The sequence below is a fragment of the Anomaloglossus baeobatrachus genome, chromosome 2, assembly GCF_048569485.1.
Source record: "Anomaloglossus baeobatrachus isolate aAnoBae1 chromosome 2, aAnoBae1.hap1, whole genome shotgun sequence".
NCBI classification, from domain to species: domain Eukaryota; kingdom Metazoa; phylum Chordata; class Amphibia; order Anura; family Aromobatidae; genus Anomaloglossus; species Anomaloglossus baeobatrachus.
In genome coordinates, this window is record NC_134354.1 from 780,558,021 (window position 1) to 780,577,919 (window position 19,899).

Sequence of the window (19,899 nt, forward strand, 5' to 3'; positions counted from 1 at the left end):
GTATCCAGTTATTGCTCTTCTTTTATTCTCGCTGCTCCCCTGAGTATCCAGTTATTGCTCTCCTTTTATTCTCGCTGCTCCTTCAAGTATCCAGATATTGCTCTTCTTTTATTCTTGCTGCTCTGCGTATTCAGTTTTTGCTCTTCTTTTATTCTCGCTGCTCTGCGTATTCAGTTTTTGCTCTTTTTTTTAATTCTCGCTGCTCTGCGTATTCAGTGTTTGCTCTTCTTTTATTCTCACTGCTCAGTTTTTGCTCTTTCATTTTTGCTGCTCTGCGTATCCAGTGTTTGCTCTTTTTTAATTCTCAGAGTTTTCTTTTTTTTTTTTTTCTTTTAAAATTCATTGTACGATTCCAGAGATTTAGGAATTTAATTCTTTTAATCTTTACCAAGGGGGAGTGGATCATGGGTCCCTCTGGGGCGTGTCCTTATGCTACTCTGTATTATTCCCCCGAGAGCCACGCCCCCTTGGTAAAGACCATAAAAATAAACACTGAACAAAAACACCCATATCTCTGGTAGCTGTATGGCGGAATTTAAAAGAGAAAAAAGCGGAGTAGGAGGAATAAAATAAGAGCAAAAAACTGGAAACCTAAGTTGGACAGCCGAGGACCTTTCACAAATCCTTACATGTCACAAACTGAAAAGCTTAAGCTATGGTGGAGCATGTTTTTTTTCTCCTGTGATGCTGCCTGTTTGTGATTGGGTAACATCATACAGGGAGAAGAAATACACGCCCCAAAGGGAAAACATCTAAAAACACCCACCTGGACTAGTGAACCTCATTAGATGCCAAAAACACTTTGCTAATTTCTACAAAATGGGGAGGCAAAATTGTATTTTTTTATTTCGCTCTGTAGCCATTATTACATTGTGTGTCATAATTGCACATGCCCAGTTCATGATCACGCATGTAGAGTTGATGATTGCGCATCCCTGGCTGATGATCGCGCATGCCCAGATGATGATCGCGCATCCCCAGCTGATGATCGCGCATGCCCAGCTGATGATCGCGCATACCCAGCTGATGATCGCGCATGCCCAGCTGATGATCGCGCATGCCCAGCTGATGATCGCGCATGCCCAGCTGATGATCGCGCATGCCCAGCTGATGATCGCGCATGCCCAGCTGATGATCGTCTATACCCAGATGATCGCGCATGCCCAGCTGATGATCGCACATGCCCAGCTGATGAACTCCTATGCCCAGATGATGATCGCACATGCCCAGATGATGATCGCGCATGCCCAGCTGATGATCGCGCATCCCCAATTGATGATCGCGCATGCCCAGCTGATGATCGCGCATGCCCAGCTGATGACCGCGCATGGCCAGATGATGATCGCGCATGCCCAGCTGATGAGCTTGTGCCATCAATGTTTTGTCAATGTATGGCAAAACGAGACAAATCCCATCCCTATATTATGTAATTGTATGCAAATTTACATCGTTGGCATTTGGTATATGGGTAACAAAACAGTTGCCAAAAATATATGGCCACATTTGCTTTTTAAGCCCATCTATGTCTTTCTCTGTCCCCTCCACCCTTCTGTGCTAGATTCTGAAATTTTTATCCAGAGCCGTTATCAAAGGCACATTCCGTACGCTCAAAACCGTCGGCTGCTGTGAATGTATGTCATGGTGGAGTAAAGAGTTAAGGAACGCCGCGCTAATAACAAATGTCCGGAACCCTTTAAATTATTTATACTTATTAATCCTAATTCAGCTCCTTTCCTGCTCGGGCCTGACCCCGGCTGCATTTCAGGGGAACGTAGCGAAGTGCGCGGCTCCCTGGAGAGGCGAAAATGCTTTTTAAATAGTTTTTGATGAACGGGTGATTCATAGAACGGTTTCCTAATTTTATGGATTTTAAAAACCACATGTAGCTGTAATATTTTACGCTGCATTCACTTTTTTTATTCTTTTTTTTCAAACTCTAGTTAATCCCAGAATAAAAGAAGCCGCTGTATTATTACCAAAGTGCAAATTCATTTTTATTTCATTTTAGATTTAGAATCTGCCAAGTTACAACGGTCCGGTCTCTGTGCGGTGTCATGTCCCCCCACTCCATGTGTGGACCCTGTGCACTGGGCACAGTCATGGGGAACAGACAACGATCTCCCCAAACTATTCCCACAAAGCTGTAGCTACAATTGTCCATAACGACGTCTGCTGAAGCACTACATTTTCATCACTGGAGCTAAGAGGCCGCCCCCTGATAACAGCCCGAGCATCGTCCTCCTCCTCCATCTGTACAGCGGCCACAATGCAGTCAGGGGGGGGGGGGGGAACGTCCTCCATCACCAAACCCAGACACCTCCATCAGACACAGATAGAGACGTGCGATCCGTCACTGCACAAAACACGTCTCCTCCAGAGTCCAATGGCAACAGCTTTACACCTCTCCATCCGACACTCGGCATTGTGCTTGGTGATGTACGGCTCAGCATTGTGCTTGGTGATGTACGGCTTGGCATTGTGCTTGGTGATGTAGGGCTCGGCATTGTGCTTGGTAATGTACGGCTCAGCATTGTGCTTGGTGATGTACGGCTTGGCATTGTGCTTGGTGATGTACGGCTCAGCATTGTGCTTGGTGATGTACGGCTCGGCATTGTGCTTGGTGATGTACGGCTCGGCATTGTGCTTGGTGATGTACGGCTCGGCATTGTGCTTGGTGATGTACGGCTCGGCATTGTGCTTGGTGATGTATGGCTCGGCATTGTGCTTGGTGATGTACGGCTCGGCATTGTGCTTGGTGATGTACGGCTCGGCATTGTGCTTGGTGATGTACGGCTCGGCATTGTGCTTGATGATGTAGGGCTCGGCATTGTGCTTGATGATGTACGGCTCGGCATTGTGCTTGGTGATGTACGGCTTGGCATTGTGCTTGGTGATGTAGGGCTCGGCATTGTGCTTGGTGATGTATGGCTCAGCATTGTGCTTGGTGATGTATGGCTCGGCATTGTGCTTGGTGATGTACGGCTCGGCATTGTGCTTGGTGATGTACGGCTCGGCATTGTGCTTGGTGATGTACAGCTCGGCATTGTGCTTGATGATGTACGGCTCGGCATTGTGCTTGATGATGTACGGCTCGGCATTGTGCTTGGTGATGTACGGCTCGGCATTGTGCTTGGTGATGTATGGCTCGGCATTGTGCTCGGTGATGTACGGCTAGGCATTGTGCTTGGTGATCTACGGCTCAGCATCGTGCTTGGTGATGTACGGCTCGGCATTGTGCTTGGTGATGTACGGCTCGGCATTGTGCTTGATGATGTAGGGCTCGGCATTGTGCTTGATGATGTACGGCTCGGCATTGTGCTTGGTGATGTAGGGCTCGGCATTGTGCTTGGTGATGTATGGCTCAGCATTGTGCTTGGTGATGTACGGCTCGGCATTGTGCTTGGTGATGTGTGGCTAGGCATTGTGCTTGGTGATGTGTGGCTCAGCATTGTGCTTGGTGATGTATGGCTCGGCATTGTGCTTGGTGATGTGTGGCTCAGCATTGTGCTTGGTGATGTACAGCTCGGCATTGTGCTTGATGATGTACGGCTCGGCATTGTGCTTGGTGATGTACGGCTCGGCATTGTGCTTGGTGATGTACGGCTCGGCATTGTGCTTGGTGATGTACGGCTCGGCATTGTGCTTGGTGATGTGTGGCTCAGCATTGTGCTTGGTGATGTACGGCTCGGCATTGTGCTTGGTGATGTGTGGCTCAGCATTGTGCTTGGTGATGTACGGCTCGGCATTGTGCTTGGTGATGTGTGGCTCAGCATTGTACTTGGTGATGTACGGCTCAGCATTTTGAAAGATTTAGGAGGAAGAAATGTCAGAAATGGACTGGTTACCTCAGAGGCTCCTATTACAGGATGCGCTGGTATCAGTGAGCTCCGCACCACCAGCTGCTCTGTCACATGTTAGTGAAGGCAGACGGTAAACGAGGGGGTATAAAACACCAGGGGCAATGCAACCAGATGTTATACACTGAGGACGAAGAGCTGGATGTTATAGACCGGAAACAATGGGACTGAATGAAAATCCTGAAATTAGTCAGACGTGGGGCTTTTGTCCATTGTGGATTTGGTTTATGCTGGAAACTTTTAAAGGAGTTGTCTAAAATTATCAAAAACATGGCTGCTTTCTGCTACAAACAGCGTCACGTGTGCATGATTCAAGTGTGGTTTTGCAGCTCAGCTCTAGTGAAGTAAAGAGGACGGAGAAGAAAAAACAGTAACAACCAATGAATGAAGGATTCCTGCGCTGCTATCTCTATGTAGGACATGATCAGAAGCAACAGCACGGAGGACATTATACAGCAGTACTGAGCAGTGTAGATGTCAATCCAGCTGTGGGGTGAGATATACACTACACAGCAGCAGCATGGAGGACATTATACAGCAGTACTGAGCAGTGTAGATGTGAATCCAGCTGTGGGGTGAGATATACACTACACAGCAGCAGCATGGAGGACATTATACAGCAGTACTGAGCAGTGTAGATGTGAGTCCAGCTGTTGTGTGAGATTTACACTACACAGCAGCAGCAGCATGGAGGACATTACACAGCAGTACTGAGCAGTGTAGATGTGAGTCCAGCTGAGGTGTGAGATTTACACTACACAGCAGCATGGAGGACATTATACAGCAGCACTGAGCAGTGTAGATGTGAATCCAGCTGAGGTGTAAGATTTACACTTCACAGCAGCAGCAGCATGGAGGACATTATAGTGAGCGGTGTAACTGTGAATCTAATTCTGGAAGGGAACAAATACTTTCTGGAAAGCAGCAGCACAATCTGTGTCTCTCGCTCTCTTCGCTACTCCCCATGCCCTCTCCGTAATCTTTATGAGGCAGGTATACATGAGTGAGCTAGCAGACCCTCTTGTCTAGTGCAAGACAAATTTTGGCAGTTTCTCAGAAAATGAATGACCAGGAAGCAGCAAGGAGGAGAAGTGGCTCATAAGTGAAGAAAGAGATATATTACAAGCAAATGTAGGAAACTTTTGTAATTTGATTTATCGAAAACTCTTAAAGAGACCATTTACGTTTAAGAAAACCCTATTTAAGACTTTAACACTCCCCAATAAGGAGCCTTGCTTACGCTTCAATGTTATAACGCAAAGTCCTCATTGAAATTCATCTCAAGACCCCCGAGGACGTTCTCTAATCTGCAGATCCTGCTCCTTCTTCAACGTCCTCTGCTAGGAAACTTCCAGGAGGGTTTCTTAGAGATAAGACGCGGAGAGACTCACCAGGAATCCTGAGGAAGGTTCAGCGTGATGCTGCCTTTGATTTGGTCTCCGAAACTCAGGTACCCCACTGTGGCCAAGGAGATGTACAAAACGGTCACTATGGCCATGCCGATGTTCAAGGCGCGGGCGAACTCTCGCTTCTCTTTCATTTGGTTTTCCAGGGGGAGAACCTGTAATATAAAGGGTACAGAAAGAGATCACTCCTCATGTTCAGAGTCACAGCTCACCTCCAGACATGTGTGCGAGCGCGACCTATCCATGTATTATACAGTATATATACGGCTAATGTATACAGTGACAGAACACACCGGGGTCAGACCGGCCCAACAGGCACTAAAGGGTTAATCTCATCTGCAGAGCTTGTAAATAAAAATAAATATATATACCATATATATATAATATATTATATAATTTATTTTTATAATTTAATTATAAATTATAATATATATATATATATATATATATATATATATATATATATATATATATATATATATATATATATATATATACACACACACACACACACACATACATATATATATATATATATATACACATACACATACATACACACGCACACACACACACACACACACACACACACACAGTCATATGAAAAAGTTTGGGCACCCCTATTAATGTTAACCTTCCATTCTTTATAACAATTTGGGTTTTTGCTATTTCAGTTTCATATATCTAATAACTGATGGACTGAGTAATATTTCTGGATTGAAATGAGGTTTATTGCACTAACAGAAAATGTGCAATCCGCATTGAAACAAAATTTGACCGGTGCAAAAAGTATGGACACCCTTATCAATTTCTTGATTTGAACACTCCTAACTACTTTTTACTGACTTACTAAAGCACTAAATTGGTTTTGTAGCCTCATTGAGCTCTGAACTTCATAGGCAGGTGTATCCAATCATGAGAAAAGGTATTTAAGGTGGCCACTTGCAAGTTGTTCTCCTATTTGAATCTCCTATGAAGAGTGGCATCATGGGCTCCTCAAAACAACTCTCAAATGATCTGAAAACAAAGATTATTCAACATAGTTGTTCAGGGGAAGGTACAAAAAGTTGTCTCACAGATTTAAACTGTCAGTTTCTACTGTGAGGAACATAGAAAGGAAATGGAAGAACACAGGCACAGTTCTTGTTAAGCCCAGAAGTGGCAGGCCAAGAAAAATATCAGAAAGGCAGAGAAGAAGAATGGTGAGAACAGTCAAGGACAATCCACAGACCATCTCCAAAGACCTGCAGCATCATCTTGCTGCAGATGGTGTCACTGTGCATCGGTCAACAATACAGCGCACGTTGCACAAGGAGAAGCTGTATGGGAGAGGGATGCGAAAGAAGCCGTTTCTGCAAGCACGCCACAAACAGAGTCGCCTGAGGTATGCAAAAGCACATTTGGACAAGCCAGTTACATTTTGGAAGAAGGTCCTATGGACTGATGAAACAAAGATTGAGTTGTTTGGTCATACAAAAAGGCGTTATGCATGGAGGCAAAAAAACACGGCATTCCAAGAAAAGCACTTGCTACCCACAGTAAAATTTGGTGGAGGTTCCATCATGCTTTGGGGCTGTGTGGCCAATGCCGGCACCGGGAATCTTGTTACAGTTGAGGGTCGCATGGATTCAACTCAGTATCAGCAGATTCTTGACAATAATGTGCAGGAATCAGTGACGAAGTTGAAGTTACGCAGGGGATGGATATTTCAGCAAGACAATGATCCAAAACACCGCTCCAAATCTACTCAGGCATTCATGCAGAGGAACAATTACAATGTTCTGGAATGGCCATCCCAGTCCCCAGACCTGAATATCATTGAACATCTGTGGGATGATGTGAAGCGGCTGTCCATGCTCGGCGACCATCAAACTTACCTGAACTGGAATTGTTTTGTAAACAGGAATGGTCAAATCTACCTTCATCCAGGATCCAGGAACTCATTAAAAGCTACAGGAAGCGACTAGAGGCTGTGATTTCTGCAAAAGGAGGATCTACAAAATATTAATGTCACTTTTATGTTGAGATGCCCATACTTTTGCACCGGTCAAATTTTGTTTAAATGCAGATTGCACATTTTCTGTTAGTGCAATAAACCTCATTTCAATCCAGAAATATTACTCAGTCCATCAGTTATTAGATATATGAAACTGAAATAGCAAAAACCCAAATTGTTATAAAGAAAAAAGGTTAACATTAATAGGGGTGCCCAAACTTTTTCATATGACTGTACATATATACATACATACACACGTACATACATATATACAGTGCCTTGTGAAAGTATTCGGTCCCCTTGAATTTTTCAACCTTTTCCCACATTTCAGGCTTCAAACATAAAGATAAAAATGTTAATGTTCTGGTGAAGAATCAACAACAAGTGACACAATTGTGAAGTTGAACGAAATTTATTGCTTATTTTAAACTTTTTTAAAAAATAATAAACTGAAAATTGGGGCGTGCAATATTATTCATCCCCTGTAAGTTAATACTGTGTAGTGCCACCTTTGGCTGCGATTACAGCTGCAGTCTCTTGGGGTTTGTGTCTATCAGTTTTGCACATGGAGAGGCTGAAATTCTCGCCCATTCTTTGTAAACAGCTGGAGCTGAGTGAGGTTGGATGGAGGCGTTTGTGAACAGCAGTTTTCAGCTCTATCCACAGATTCTCGATTGGGTTCAGGTCTGGACTGTGACTTGGCCATTCTAACACCTGGATACGGTTATTTGTGAACCATTCCATTGTAGATTTTGCTTTATGTTTGGGATCATTGTCTTGTTGGAAGACAAATCTCCGTCCCAGTCTCAGGTCTTTTGCAGACTCCAACAGGTTTTCTTCAAGAACGGTCCTGTATTTGGCTCCATCCATCTTCCCATCAATTTTAACCATCTTCCCTGTCCCTGCTGAAGAAAAGCAGGTCCAAACCATGATGCTGCCACCACCATGTTTGACAGTGGGGATGGTGTGTTCAGGGTGATGAGCTATGTTGCTTTTATTCCAAACACATCGTTTGGCATTGTGCCCAAAAAGTTTGATTTTGGTTTCATCTGACCAGAGCACCTTCTTCCACATGTTTGGTGTCTCCAGGCGGCTTGTGGCAAACTTTAAACAACACTTTTTATGGATATCTTTGAGAAATGGCTTTCTCCTTCCTATTCTTCCATAAAGGCCAGATTTGTGCAGTGTACGACTGATTTTTGTCCTATGGACAGACTCTCCTACCTCAGCTGTAGATCTCTGCAGATCATCCAGAGGGATCATGGGCCTCTTGGCTGCATCTCTGATCAGTCTTCTCCTTGTTTGAGATGACAGTTTGGATGGACGGCCGGGTCTTGGTAGATTTGCAGTGGTATGATACTCCTTCCATTTCTATATGATCGCTTGCACAATGCTTCTTGGGATGTTTAAAGTTGTGGACATCTTTTTGTAACTAAATCCGGCTTTAAACTTCTCCACAACAGTATCATGGACCTGCCTGTTGTGTTCCTTGGTCTTGATGATGCTCTCTGTGCTTTACACAGTACTCTGAGACTATCACAGAGCAGAGGCATTTATACGGAGACTGGATTACACACAGGGGATTATATTTATCATCATCAGTCATTTAGGACAACATTGGATCATTCAGAGATCCTCAATCAACTTCTGGAGTGAGTTTGCTGCACTGAAAGTAAAGGGGATGAATAATATTGCACGCCCCAATTTTCAGTCATTTTTTTTTTTTACAAAAGTTTAAAATAAGCAATACATTCCGTTCAAGTTCACAATTGTGTCACTTGTTGTTGATTCTTCACCAGAACATTAACATTTTAATCCTTATCTTTGAAGCCTGAAATGTGGGAAAAGGTTGAAAAATTCAAGGGACCGAATACTTTCACAAAACACTATATTACAGTGCCTACAAGTAGTCTTCAACCCCCTGCAGATTTAGCAGGTTTACACATTCGTAATTATCTTGGCATTGTGACATTTGGACTGTAGATCAGCCTGGAAGTGTGAAATACAGCAAAAAAGAATTTTATTTCTTTCTTTTTTTTTTTTTTTTTTTTTTTTTTAAATTGTGAAAAGATTTATTCAGAGGGTAATTTATTATTCAACCCCTCAATCCACCAGAATTCTGTTTGGTTCCCCTAAAGTATTAAGAAGTATTTCAGGCACAAAGAACAATGAGCTTCACATGTTTGGATTAATTATCTTTTTTTCCAGCCTTTTCTGACTAATTAAGACCCTCCCCAAACTTGTGAACAGCACTCATACTTGGTCAACATGGGAAAGACAAAGGAGCATTCCAAGGCCATCAGAGACAAGATCGTGGAGGGTCACAAGGCTGGCAAGGGGTACAAAACCCTTTCCAAGGAGTTGGGCCTACCTGTCTCCACTGTTGGGAGCATCATCCGGAAGTGGAAGGCTTATAGAACTACTGTTAGCCTTCCACGGCCTGGACAGCCTTTGAAAGTTTCCTCCCGTGCCGAGGCCAGGCTTGTCCGAAGAGTCAAGGCTAACTCAAGGACAACAAGGAAGGAGCTCCGGGAAGATCTCATGGCAGTGGGGACATTGGTTTCAGTCAATACCATACGTAACGTACTCCACCGCAATGGTCTCCGTTCCAGACGAGCCCGTAAGGTACCTTTACTTTCAAAGCGTCATGTCAAGGCTCGTCTACAGTTTGCTCATGATCACTTGGAGGACTCTGAGACAGACTGGTTCAAGGTTCTCTGGTCTGATGAGACCAAGATCGAGATCTTTGGTGCCAACCACACACGTGACGTTTGGAGACTGGATGGCACTGCATACGACCCCAAGAATACCATCCCTACAGTCAAGCATGGTGGTGGCAGCATCATGCTGTGGGGCTGTTTCTCAGCCAAGGGGCCTGGCCATCTGGTCCGCATCCATGGGAAGATGGATAGCACGGCCTACCTGGAGTTTTTGGCCAAGAACCTCCGCTCCTCCATCAAGGATCTTAAGATGGGTCGTCATTTCATCTTCCAACAAGACAACGACCCAAAGCACACAGCCAAGAAAACCAAGGCCTGGTTCAAGAGGGAAAAAATCAAGGTGTTGCAGTGGCCTAGTCAGTCTCCTGACCTTAACCCAATTGAAAACTTGTGGAAGGAGCTCAAGATTAAAGTCCACATGAGACACCCAAAGAACCTAGATAACTTGGAGAAGATCTGCATGGAGGAGTGGGCCAAGATAACTCCAGAGACCTGTGCCGGCCTGATCAGGTCTTATAAAAGACGATTATTAGCTGTAATTGCAAACAAGGGTTAATCCACAAAATATTAAACCTAGGGGTTGAATAATAATTGACCCACACCTTTATGTTGAAAATTTATTAAAATTTAACTGAGCAACATAACTTGTTGGTTTGTAAGATTTATGCATCTGTTAATAAATCCTGCTCTTGTTTGAAGTTTGCAGGCTCTAACTTATTTGCATCTTATCAAACCTGCTAAATCTGCAGGGGGTTGAAGACTACTTGTAGGCACTGTATATATATATACCACATCTGAAAAATGAAGCACAGTAATATTTCCATGGTGGAGAATGTTCTAGAGTCTGAAGTGTTCTTCTAGCTGAAAGGTGGCAGCCAGAGGAAGAGCAAAGTAAAAAGACTTCTTAATGTAAGTGCTACATGGACTTTGGCCAGTATTTTTCATTTTCTCAATGCATTTAAAATGACAGCAGCTGATCTACAAAGCCTTGGATACAAATCTGCTTCTGTTTGTGTAAACGGCTTTTCTATCACTCCACGCCTCCATGGCCACGAGTGCACTAATTTAGTGAGGATCTAACAGCCCTTATATATTCCAGCTCTACTACATCTGCTCTCTGCTACAGCACCACTATTCCGTTCTCTGCTACATCTGCTCTCTGCTACATCGTGACTATTCCAGCTCTACTACATCTGGTCTCTGCTACAGCGCGACTATTCCAGCTCTACTACATCTGCTCTCTGCTACAGCGCCACTATTCCAGCTCTACTACATCTGCTCTCTACTACATCGCGACTATTCCAGCTCTACTACATCTGCTCTCTACTACAGCGCGAATATTCCAGCTCTACTACATCTGCTCTCTGCTACAGCGCCACTATTCCAGCTCTACTACATTTGGTCTCTGCTACAGCGCGACTATTCCATCTCTACTACATCTGCTCTCTGCTACATCGCGACTATTCCAGCTCTACTACATCTGGTCTCTGCTACAGTGCGACTATTCCAGCTCTACTACATCTGGTCTCTGCTACAGCGCGACTATTCCAGCTCTACTACATCTGCTCTCTGCTACAGCGCCACTATTCCAGCTCTACTGCATCTGCTCTCTGCTACAGCGCGACTATTCCAGCTCTACTACATCTGGTCTCTGCTACAGCGCGACTATTCCAGCTCTACTACATCTGCTCTCTGCTACAGCGCCACTATTCCGTTCTCTGCTACATCTGCTCTCTGCTACATCGTGACTATTCCAGCTCTACTACATCTGGTCTCTGCTACAGTGCGACTATTCCAGCTCTACTACATCTGGTCTCTGCTACAGCGCGACTATTCCAGCTCTACTACATCTGCTCTCTGCTACAGCGCCACTATTCCAGCTCTACTACATCTGCTCTCTACTACATCGCGACTATTCCAGCTCTACTACATCTGGTCTCTGCTACAGCGCGACTATTCCAGCTCTACTACATCTGCTCTCTACTACAGCGCCACTATTCCAGCTCTACTGCATCTGCTCTCTGCTACAGCGCGACTATTCCAGCTCTACTACATCTGGTCTCTGCTACAGCGCGACTATTCCAGCTCTACTACATCTGCTCTCTGCTACAGCGCGACTATTCCAGCTCTACTACATCTGGTCTCTGCTACAGCGCGACTATTCCAGCTCTACTACATCTGCTCTCTGCTACATCGCGACTATTCCAGCTCTACTACATCTGGTCTCTGCTACAGTGCGACTATTCCAGCTCTACTACATCTGGTCTCTGCTACAGCGCAACTATTCCAGCTCTACTACATCTGCTCTCTGCTACAGCGCCACTATTCCAGCTCTACTACATCTGCTCTCTACTACATCGCGACTATTCCAGCTCTACTACATCTGGTCTCTGCTACAGCGCGACTATTCCAGCTCTACTACATCTGCTCTCTGCTACAGCGCCACTATTCCAGCTCTACTGCATCTGCTCTCTGCTACAGCGCGACTATTCCAGCTCTACTACATCTGGTCTCTGCTACAGCGTGACTATTCCAGCTCTACTACATCTGCTCTCTGCTACAGCGCGACTATTCCAGCTCTACTACATCTGGTCTCTGCTACAGCGCGACTATTCCAGCTCTACTACATCTGCTCTCTGCTACATCGCGACTATTCCAGCTCTACTACATCTGCTCTCTACTACAGCGCCACTATTCCAGCTCTACTACATCTGCTCTCTGCTACAGCGTGACTATTCCAGCTCTACTACATCTGCTCTCTGCTACAGCGTGACTATTCCAGCTCTACTACATCTGCTCTCTACTACAGCGCCACTATTCCAGCTCTACTACATCTGCTCTCTGCTACAGCGTGACTATTCCAGCTCTACTACATCTGCTCTCTACTACAGCGCCACTATTCCAGCTCTGCTACATCTGCTCTCTGCTACAGCGCGACTATTCCATCTCTACTACATCTGGTCTCTGCTACAGCGCGACTATTCCAGCTCTACTACATCTGGTCTCTGCTACAGCGCGACTATTCCAGCTCTACTACATCTGCTCTCTGCTACAGCGCGACTATTCCAGCTCTACTACATCTGGTCTCTGCTACAGCGCGACTATTCCAGCTCTACTACATCTGCTCTCTGCTACATTGCGACTATTCCAGCTCTACTACATCTGGTCTCTGCTACATCGCGACTATTCCAGCTCTACTACATCTGCTCTCTGCTACAGCGCCACTATTCCAGCTCTACTACATCTGCTCTCTGCTACAGCGTGACTATTCCAGCTCTACTACATCTGCTCTCTGCTACAGCGTGACTATTCCAGCTCTACTACATCTGCTCTCTACTACAGCGCCACTATTCCAGCTCTACTACATCTGCTCTCTACTACAGCGCCACTATTCCAGCTCTACTACATCTGGTCTCTGCTACAGCGTGACTATTCCAGCTCTACTACATCTGCTCTCTACTACAGCGCCACTATTCCAGCTCTGCTACATCTGCTCTCTGCTACAGCGCGACTATTCCATCTCTACTACATCTGGTCTCTGCTACAGTGCGACTATTCCAGCTCTACTACATCTGGTCTCTGCTACAGCGTGACTATTCCAGCTCTACTACATCTGATTTCTGCTACAGCACCACTATTCCAGCTCTACTACATCTGGTCTCTGCTACAGCGTGACTATTCCAGCTCTACTACATCTGCTCTCTGCTACAGCGTGACTATTCCAGCTCTACTACATCTGGTCTCTGCTACATCGCGACTATTCCAGCTCTACTACATCTGCTCTCTGCTACAGCGTGACTAATCCAGCTCTACTACATCTGGTCTCTGCTACATCGCGACTATTCCAGCTCTACTACATCTGGTCTCTGCTACAGCGCCACTATTCCAGCTCTACTACATCTAGTCTCTGCTACAGCGTGACTATTCCAGCTCTACTACATCTGCTCTCTGCTACAGCGTGACTATTCCAGCTCTACGACATCTGGTCTCTGCTACATCGCGACTATTCCAGCTCTACTACATCTGGTCTCTGCTACATCGCGACTATTCCAGCTCTACTACATCTGGTCTCTGCTACATCGCGACTATTCCAGCTCTACTACATCTGGTCTCTGCTACAGCGCCACTATTCCAGCTCTACTACATCTGGTCTCTGCTACAGCGCGACTATTCCAGCTCTACTACATCTAGTCTCTGCTACAGCGTGACTATTCCAGCTCTACTACATCTGCTCTCTGCTACAGCGCGACTATTCCAGCTCTACTACATCTGCTCTCTGCTACATCGCGACTATTCCAGCTCTACTACATCTGGTCTCTGCTACATTGCGACTATTCCAGCTCTACTACATCTGCTCTCTGCTACAACGCCATTGTTCCAGCTCTGCAACATCTGATCTCCGCTACAGCACAACTATTCCAGCTCTACTACATCTGGTCTCTGCTACAACACCACTGTTCCAGCTCTGCTACATCTGGTCTATGCTACAACGCCACTGTTCCAGCTCTACTACATCTGTTCTCCACTACAATAGCTTTTATTACAGTGCTTCTACATCTGGTCTCTGCTACAAGAACTTCACTGATCTAGCTATGCTACATCTGTTCTTCACTACAACTCTTTTGTACCAGCTCTGCTACATCTGGTCTCTGCTACAAATCCACTGTTTAGGCTCTACTACATCTGGTTTCTGCTACAACACCATTATTCCAGCTCTACTACAACTGGCCTACACTAAAACTCCGCTGTTCCAGCTCTGCTACATCAGTCAGCGCTGTTCCAGCTCTGCTACATCAGTCAGCGGTGTTCCAGCTCTGCTACATCAGTCAGCGCTGTTCCAGCTCTGCTACATCAGTCAGCGCTGTTCCAGCTCTGCTACATCAGTCAGCGCTGTTCCAGCTCTGCTACATCAGTCAGCACTGTTCCAGCTCTGCTACATCAGTCATCACTGTTCCAGCTCTGCTACATCAGTCATCACTGTTCCAGCTCTGCTTCATCAGTCATCACTGTTCCAGCTCTGCTACATCAGTCAGCACTGTTCCAGCTCTGCTACATCAGTCAGCACTGTTCCAGCTCTGCTACATTTCACAAATATTTTCATTACGGTCAGTAATGTAATTATTATTAGAGGCAAAGAGTGGAATATCCGCTCATTTTCTGCCTTCCTAAAAACTTAGTAGATGAATAAAACTTTGTGTGTGTTGTGCAGCTGGTGCCGGAGGGAGCGAGGGGCGCGCTGCGGAAACTGCCAGACACATCGATATTAATGGCTTTAGGTGCCATTTAGCACATTTGAACACTCCTTCAATTAATATCCCTCCATTCTCCCGGGATAGAACGGCTGAATGTGTGACTCCCTGAGGTCCATCATCTATCAAGTGACATTGTGCTGTGATATCGGGAGGTTAAAGAGGCCGGTGCCCAGACGAGCGTGCAGGGCGAGCGCAGGGTGAGCGTGCAGGGTGAGCGCAGGGCGAGGGGTCGGCGGGGAGAAGCAGACGGATTTACACATGATAAATGTGATGTCGTACAACGCAGCCAAACGTATCGGCCGCAGATATTTCTTTCTTGTTGCTGTTGCAATCTAGAAAACGTCCTATAATCTGGCTCCTGTACGGTCCCATCACACTACGAGGTCGCTGTAGTAATATGGTGCAGTGACGGCACCGGCAGAGGAACCTCCACGTCAGTAAGGCTGCTGTCACACTTGGGTTGCGCGGCATCTGTTGCAATCCGCCGCATTGAGGAATTACGGTAACCGTTGCAGGAATCCATTTATTCTTCATAGGCTTCTATTAAGGGCGGATTGCAACGGATGGTCTTGCATTGCGTCCGCCCCGCAGCGCATCAGTCGTTTTGTCGGTGATTGTCAGTGCCCGCCGGGCGGAGGGAACGCTGAATGTTGCGTTATTTGTTGCTGTAAAAAAACGCACTCCGCAGGATTCCGTCGGGATCTGTTAAGAGGCATAATGAGTGTCTATGGTGCTGGATTCCGTTACCATGCGTTTGGCGACGGATTCCAGTGCAGGATTCCGTCACGTTCTACTGAGCATGCTCAGCATGTCCAGCAGAACGCTCTAAATCGTTTAAAATCACTCCTGGTCTCTCTCTCTCTATCTGGCTGTCAGTTGGTCTCGCTCTCACCCCCTCTCCCATACTCACCGATCAAAGTCACGGCGCTGCACGCCTGTCACACTGCTCTGGCGGCTTCTCCTCTTTTCAAAATGCCGGCCGCTCATTATTCCATCTCACATTCCCTGCTTCCCGCGCCTATGATTAGTTGCAGTCAGACACGCCCCCACACTGAGTGACAGCTGTCTCACTGCAGCCAATCACAGCCGCCGATGGGCGGGTCTATATCGTGCAATACAATAAATATATAATAAAAAAAAAAAAAAAAAAGACATGCGGTTCCCCCCAATTTTGATACCAGCCAAGATAAAGCCACACAACTGAAGGCTGGTATTCTCAGGATGGGGAGCCCCCGTTATGGGGAGCCCATCACCCTAATAATATCAGCCTGCAGCCACCCAGAATTGCCGCATCCATAAGATGCGACAGTCCCGGGCCTCTACCCGGCTCATCCCGAATTGCCCTGGTGCGGTGGCAATCGAGGTAATAAGGAGTTAATGGCAGCAGCCCATAGCTGCCACTAAGTCCTAGGTTAATCATGACAGGCGTCTATGAGACTCCCCCAATGATTAACCTGTAAGTCAAAGTAAATAAACACATACACTCGAAAAAATCCTTTATTTGGAATAAAAGACAAAAAAAAAAAAAAACCCTCCACCAGTTTATTAAAATCCCCAAATACCCCTCCAGGTCCTACGTAATCCACACGAGGTCCCACGACGCTTTCAGCTCTGCTACATGAAGCTGACAGGAGCGGCAGTAGAGCACTGCTGCTCCTGTGAGGTCCATGCAGCAACTGAAAAAAGTCACGCTGTCAGCGGGGACGTCACTGAGGTAGTGCCAGTGTGTGCGGTGATGATGGGGGCGGTAGTGCCGGTGTGTGTGCAGTCATGATGGGGCAATAGTGTCGGTGTGAGGTGATGATGGGGGCGGTAGTGCCGGTGTGTGTGAGGTGATGATGGGGGCGGTAGTGCAGTTTGTGTGTGGGGTGATGATGGGGGCGGTAGTGCTGTGTGTGTGTGGGGTGATGATGGGGGCGGTAGTGCCGGTGTGTGTGGGGTGATGATGGGGGCGGTAGTGCCGGTGTGTGTGCAGTCATGATGGGGCAATAGTGTCGGTGTGAGGTGATGATGGGGGCGGTAGTGCCGGTGTGTGTGAGGTGATGATGGGGGCGGTAGTGCAGTTTGTGTGTGGGGTGATGATGGGGGCGGTAGTGCTGTGTGTGTGTGGGGTGATGATGGGGGCGGTAGTGCCGGTGTGTGTGGGGTGATGATGGGGGCGGTAGTGCCGGTGTGTGTGCAGTCATGATGGGGCGGTAGTGTCGGTGTGCGGTGATGATGGGGGCGGTAGTGTCGATGTGTGTGCAGTCATGATGGGGCGGTAGTGTCGGTGTGCGGTGATGATGGGGGCGGTAGTGCCGGTGTGCGGTGATGATGGGGGCAGTAGTGCCGGTGTGTGTGCGGTGATGATGGGGGCAGTAGTGCCGGTGTATGTGCGGTGATGATGGGGGCGGTAGTGCCGGTGTATGTGCAGTGATGATGGGGGCGGTAGTGCCGGTGTGCGCGAGATGATAATGGGGGGGCGGTAGTGCCGGTGTATGTGCGGTGATGATAGGGGCGGTAGTGCCGGTGTGTGTGGGGTGATGATGGGGGCGGTAGTGCCGGTGTGCGTGGGATGATAATGGGGGGCGGTAGTGCCGGTGTATGTGCGGTGATGATGGGGGCGGTAGTGCCGGTGTGTGTGGGGTGATAATGGGGGCGGTAGTGCCGGTGTGTGTGCGGTGATGATGGGGGCGGTAGTGCCGGTGTGCGTGGGATGATAATGGGGGGGCGGTAGTGCCGGTGTGCGTGGGATGATAATGGGGGCGGTAGTGCCGGTGTATGTGCGGTGATGATGGGGGCGGTAGTGCCGGTGTGTGTGGGGTGATGATGGGGGCGGTAGTGCCGGTGTGCGTGGGATGATAATGGGGGCGGTAGTGCCGGTGTGTGTGCGGTGATGATGGGGGCTCTGTCTCACTCTCTCTCGGTTAAAGAAAACCAAAAGAATGCAACGCGTTATTTCACAGGAATCCGTTGCCTTTATATCACACTATTTCCAACGCATCCGTCACATGCGTCACACAACGCATTGTGACGGATAACGCACAACGCAAGTGTGAAACTAGCCTAATGCAGTGGTCAGACGGCCAACCGTCAAAGTCTCGGACCCGTAAATTTGTATTTTCAATATCGATCCATGACTGTGGAATCTAGAATTCAAAATTCTACGGTGGAATTAATAGTTTCCCTTTTCTCTTCTCAACCCCCCACACAAAAAAAAACTAATAAAAAGTTAAAATAACTTATTTGTCCTCCAAAATGGTGAAACTGAGAAATAAAAATCATCGTAAAGAGAAAAAAATGGGAAAAAATTAGTAAAAATTGTGGGGAAAATTGGGAAGTTACGGGTAGCTTCAGTACTGAAGTGGTTAAATAAACTCCTAAAATGTGGAAAAACATTAACCACGAATACAGTAGGTAAAGGAAAAAAGGGAACTGAAAAAGAAAATGAATAGCCGATGATAAACGAACGATCCGAGTAAGAAATCATCAACGGTGTAAAAAATATCTATAAATGGATGTGTGTGTGAGGAGCGGCTCCGAGCGTCCGAGAAATGACGCACTGTCAACTGCACTACATGAGGATCAATAACGACGCAGGAGGCATCCTCCCGGGGAGACATTATCGGAGGAAGAGCATGAAGACGCACGTCTGACCCCATCTGTGCGCGGACAGACTGACAAGTGACAGCCCAGGCCGCCAACAGGCGATACAATGTAACAGGCTGTAAGTGGAAGACGTGGCCGCTGCTCCACTGCAGAGCGGGAGAAGAAGGAGGGAAGGCGAAAGAGGGAAGGCGAAAGAGGGAAGGCGAAAGAGGGAAGGCGAAAGAGGGAAGGCGAAAGAGGGAAGCCGAAAGAGGGAAGCCGAAAGAGGGAAGCCGAAAGAGGGAAGCCGAAGGAGGGAAGCCGAAGGAGGGAAGCCGAAGGAGGGAAGGCGAAAGAGGGAAGGCGAAAGAGGGAAGGCGAAAGAGGGAAGGCGAAAGAGGGAAGGCGAAAGAGGGAAGGCGAAAGAGGGAAGGCGAAAGAGGGAAGCCGAAAGAGGGAAGGCGAAAGAGGGAAGCCGAAAGAGGGAAGCCGAAAGAGGGAAGCCGAAAGAGGGAAGGCGAAAGAGGGAAGCCGAAAGAGGGAAGGCGAAAGAGGGAAGGCGAAAGAGGGAAGGCGAAAGAGGGAAGGCGAAAGAGGGAAGGCGAAAGAGGGAAGGCGAAAGAGGGAAGGCGAAAGAGGGAAGGCGAAAGAGGGAAGGCGAAAGAGGGAAGGCGAAAGAGGGAAGGCGAAAGAGGGAAGCCGAAAGAGGGAAGGCGAAAGAGGGAAGGCGAAAGAGGGAAGGCGAAAGAGGGAAGGCGAAAGAGGGAAGCCGAAAGAGGGAAGGCGAAAGAGGGAAGGCGAAAGAGGGAAGGCGAAAGAGGGAAGCCGAAGGAGGGAAGCGGGAAGGAAGGAAGGAAGGAAGAGGGAAGGAAGGAAGGAAGGAAGGAAGAGGGAAGGAAGAGGGAAGGAAGAGGGTAGGGGAAGGAAGGGGGAAGACGAAAGAGGAAGACAAAGTAAGGAAAATGAAGAAGGGGGAAGGAAGGAGGAAGACAAAAGAGGAAGACGAAGGAAGGAAAATGAAGAAGGGGGAAGGAAGGAGAAAGACAAAAGAGGAAGACAAAGGAAGGAAAATGAAGAGGGGGGAAGGAAGGAGAAAGACAA

The 19,899-nt window shown here is 47.1% G+C and overlaps 1 protein-coding gene across 1 annotated transcript in view; it reads right to left on the bottom strand.

Moving 5' to 3' along the window:
• SLC36A4 (solute carrier family 36 member 4) overlaps positions 1–19,899 on the bottom strand; it is a 235,055-nt gene that overhangs the window by 165,897 nt on the left and 49,259 nt on the right. Inside the window, exon 8 of the mRNA XM_075337579.1 lies at positions 5,249–5,418. Coding sequence (XP_075193694.1) covers positions 5,249–5,418 — 170 coding nt within the window. The remainder of the gene's footprint in view (positions 1–5,248; positions 5,419–19,899) is intronic.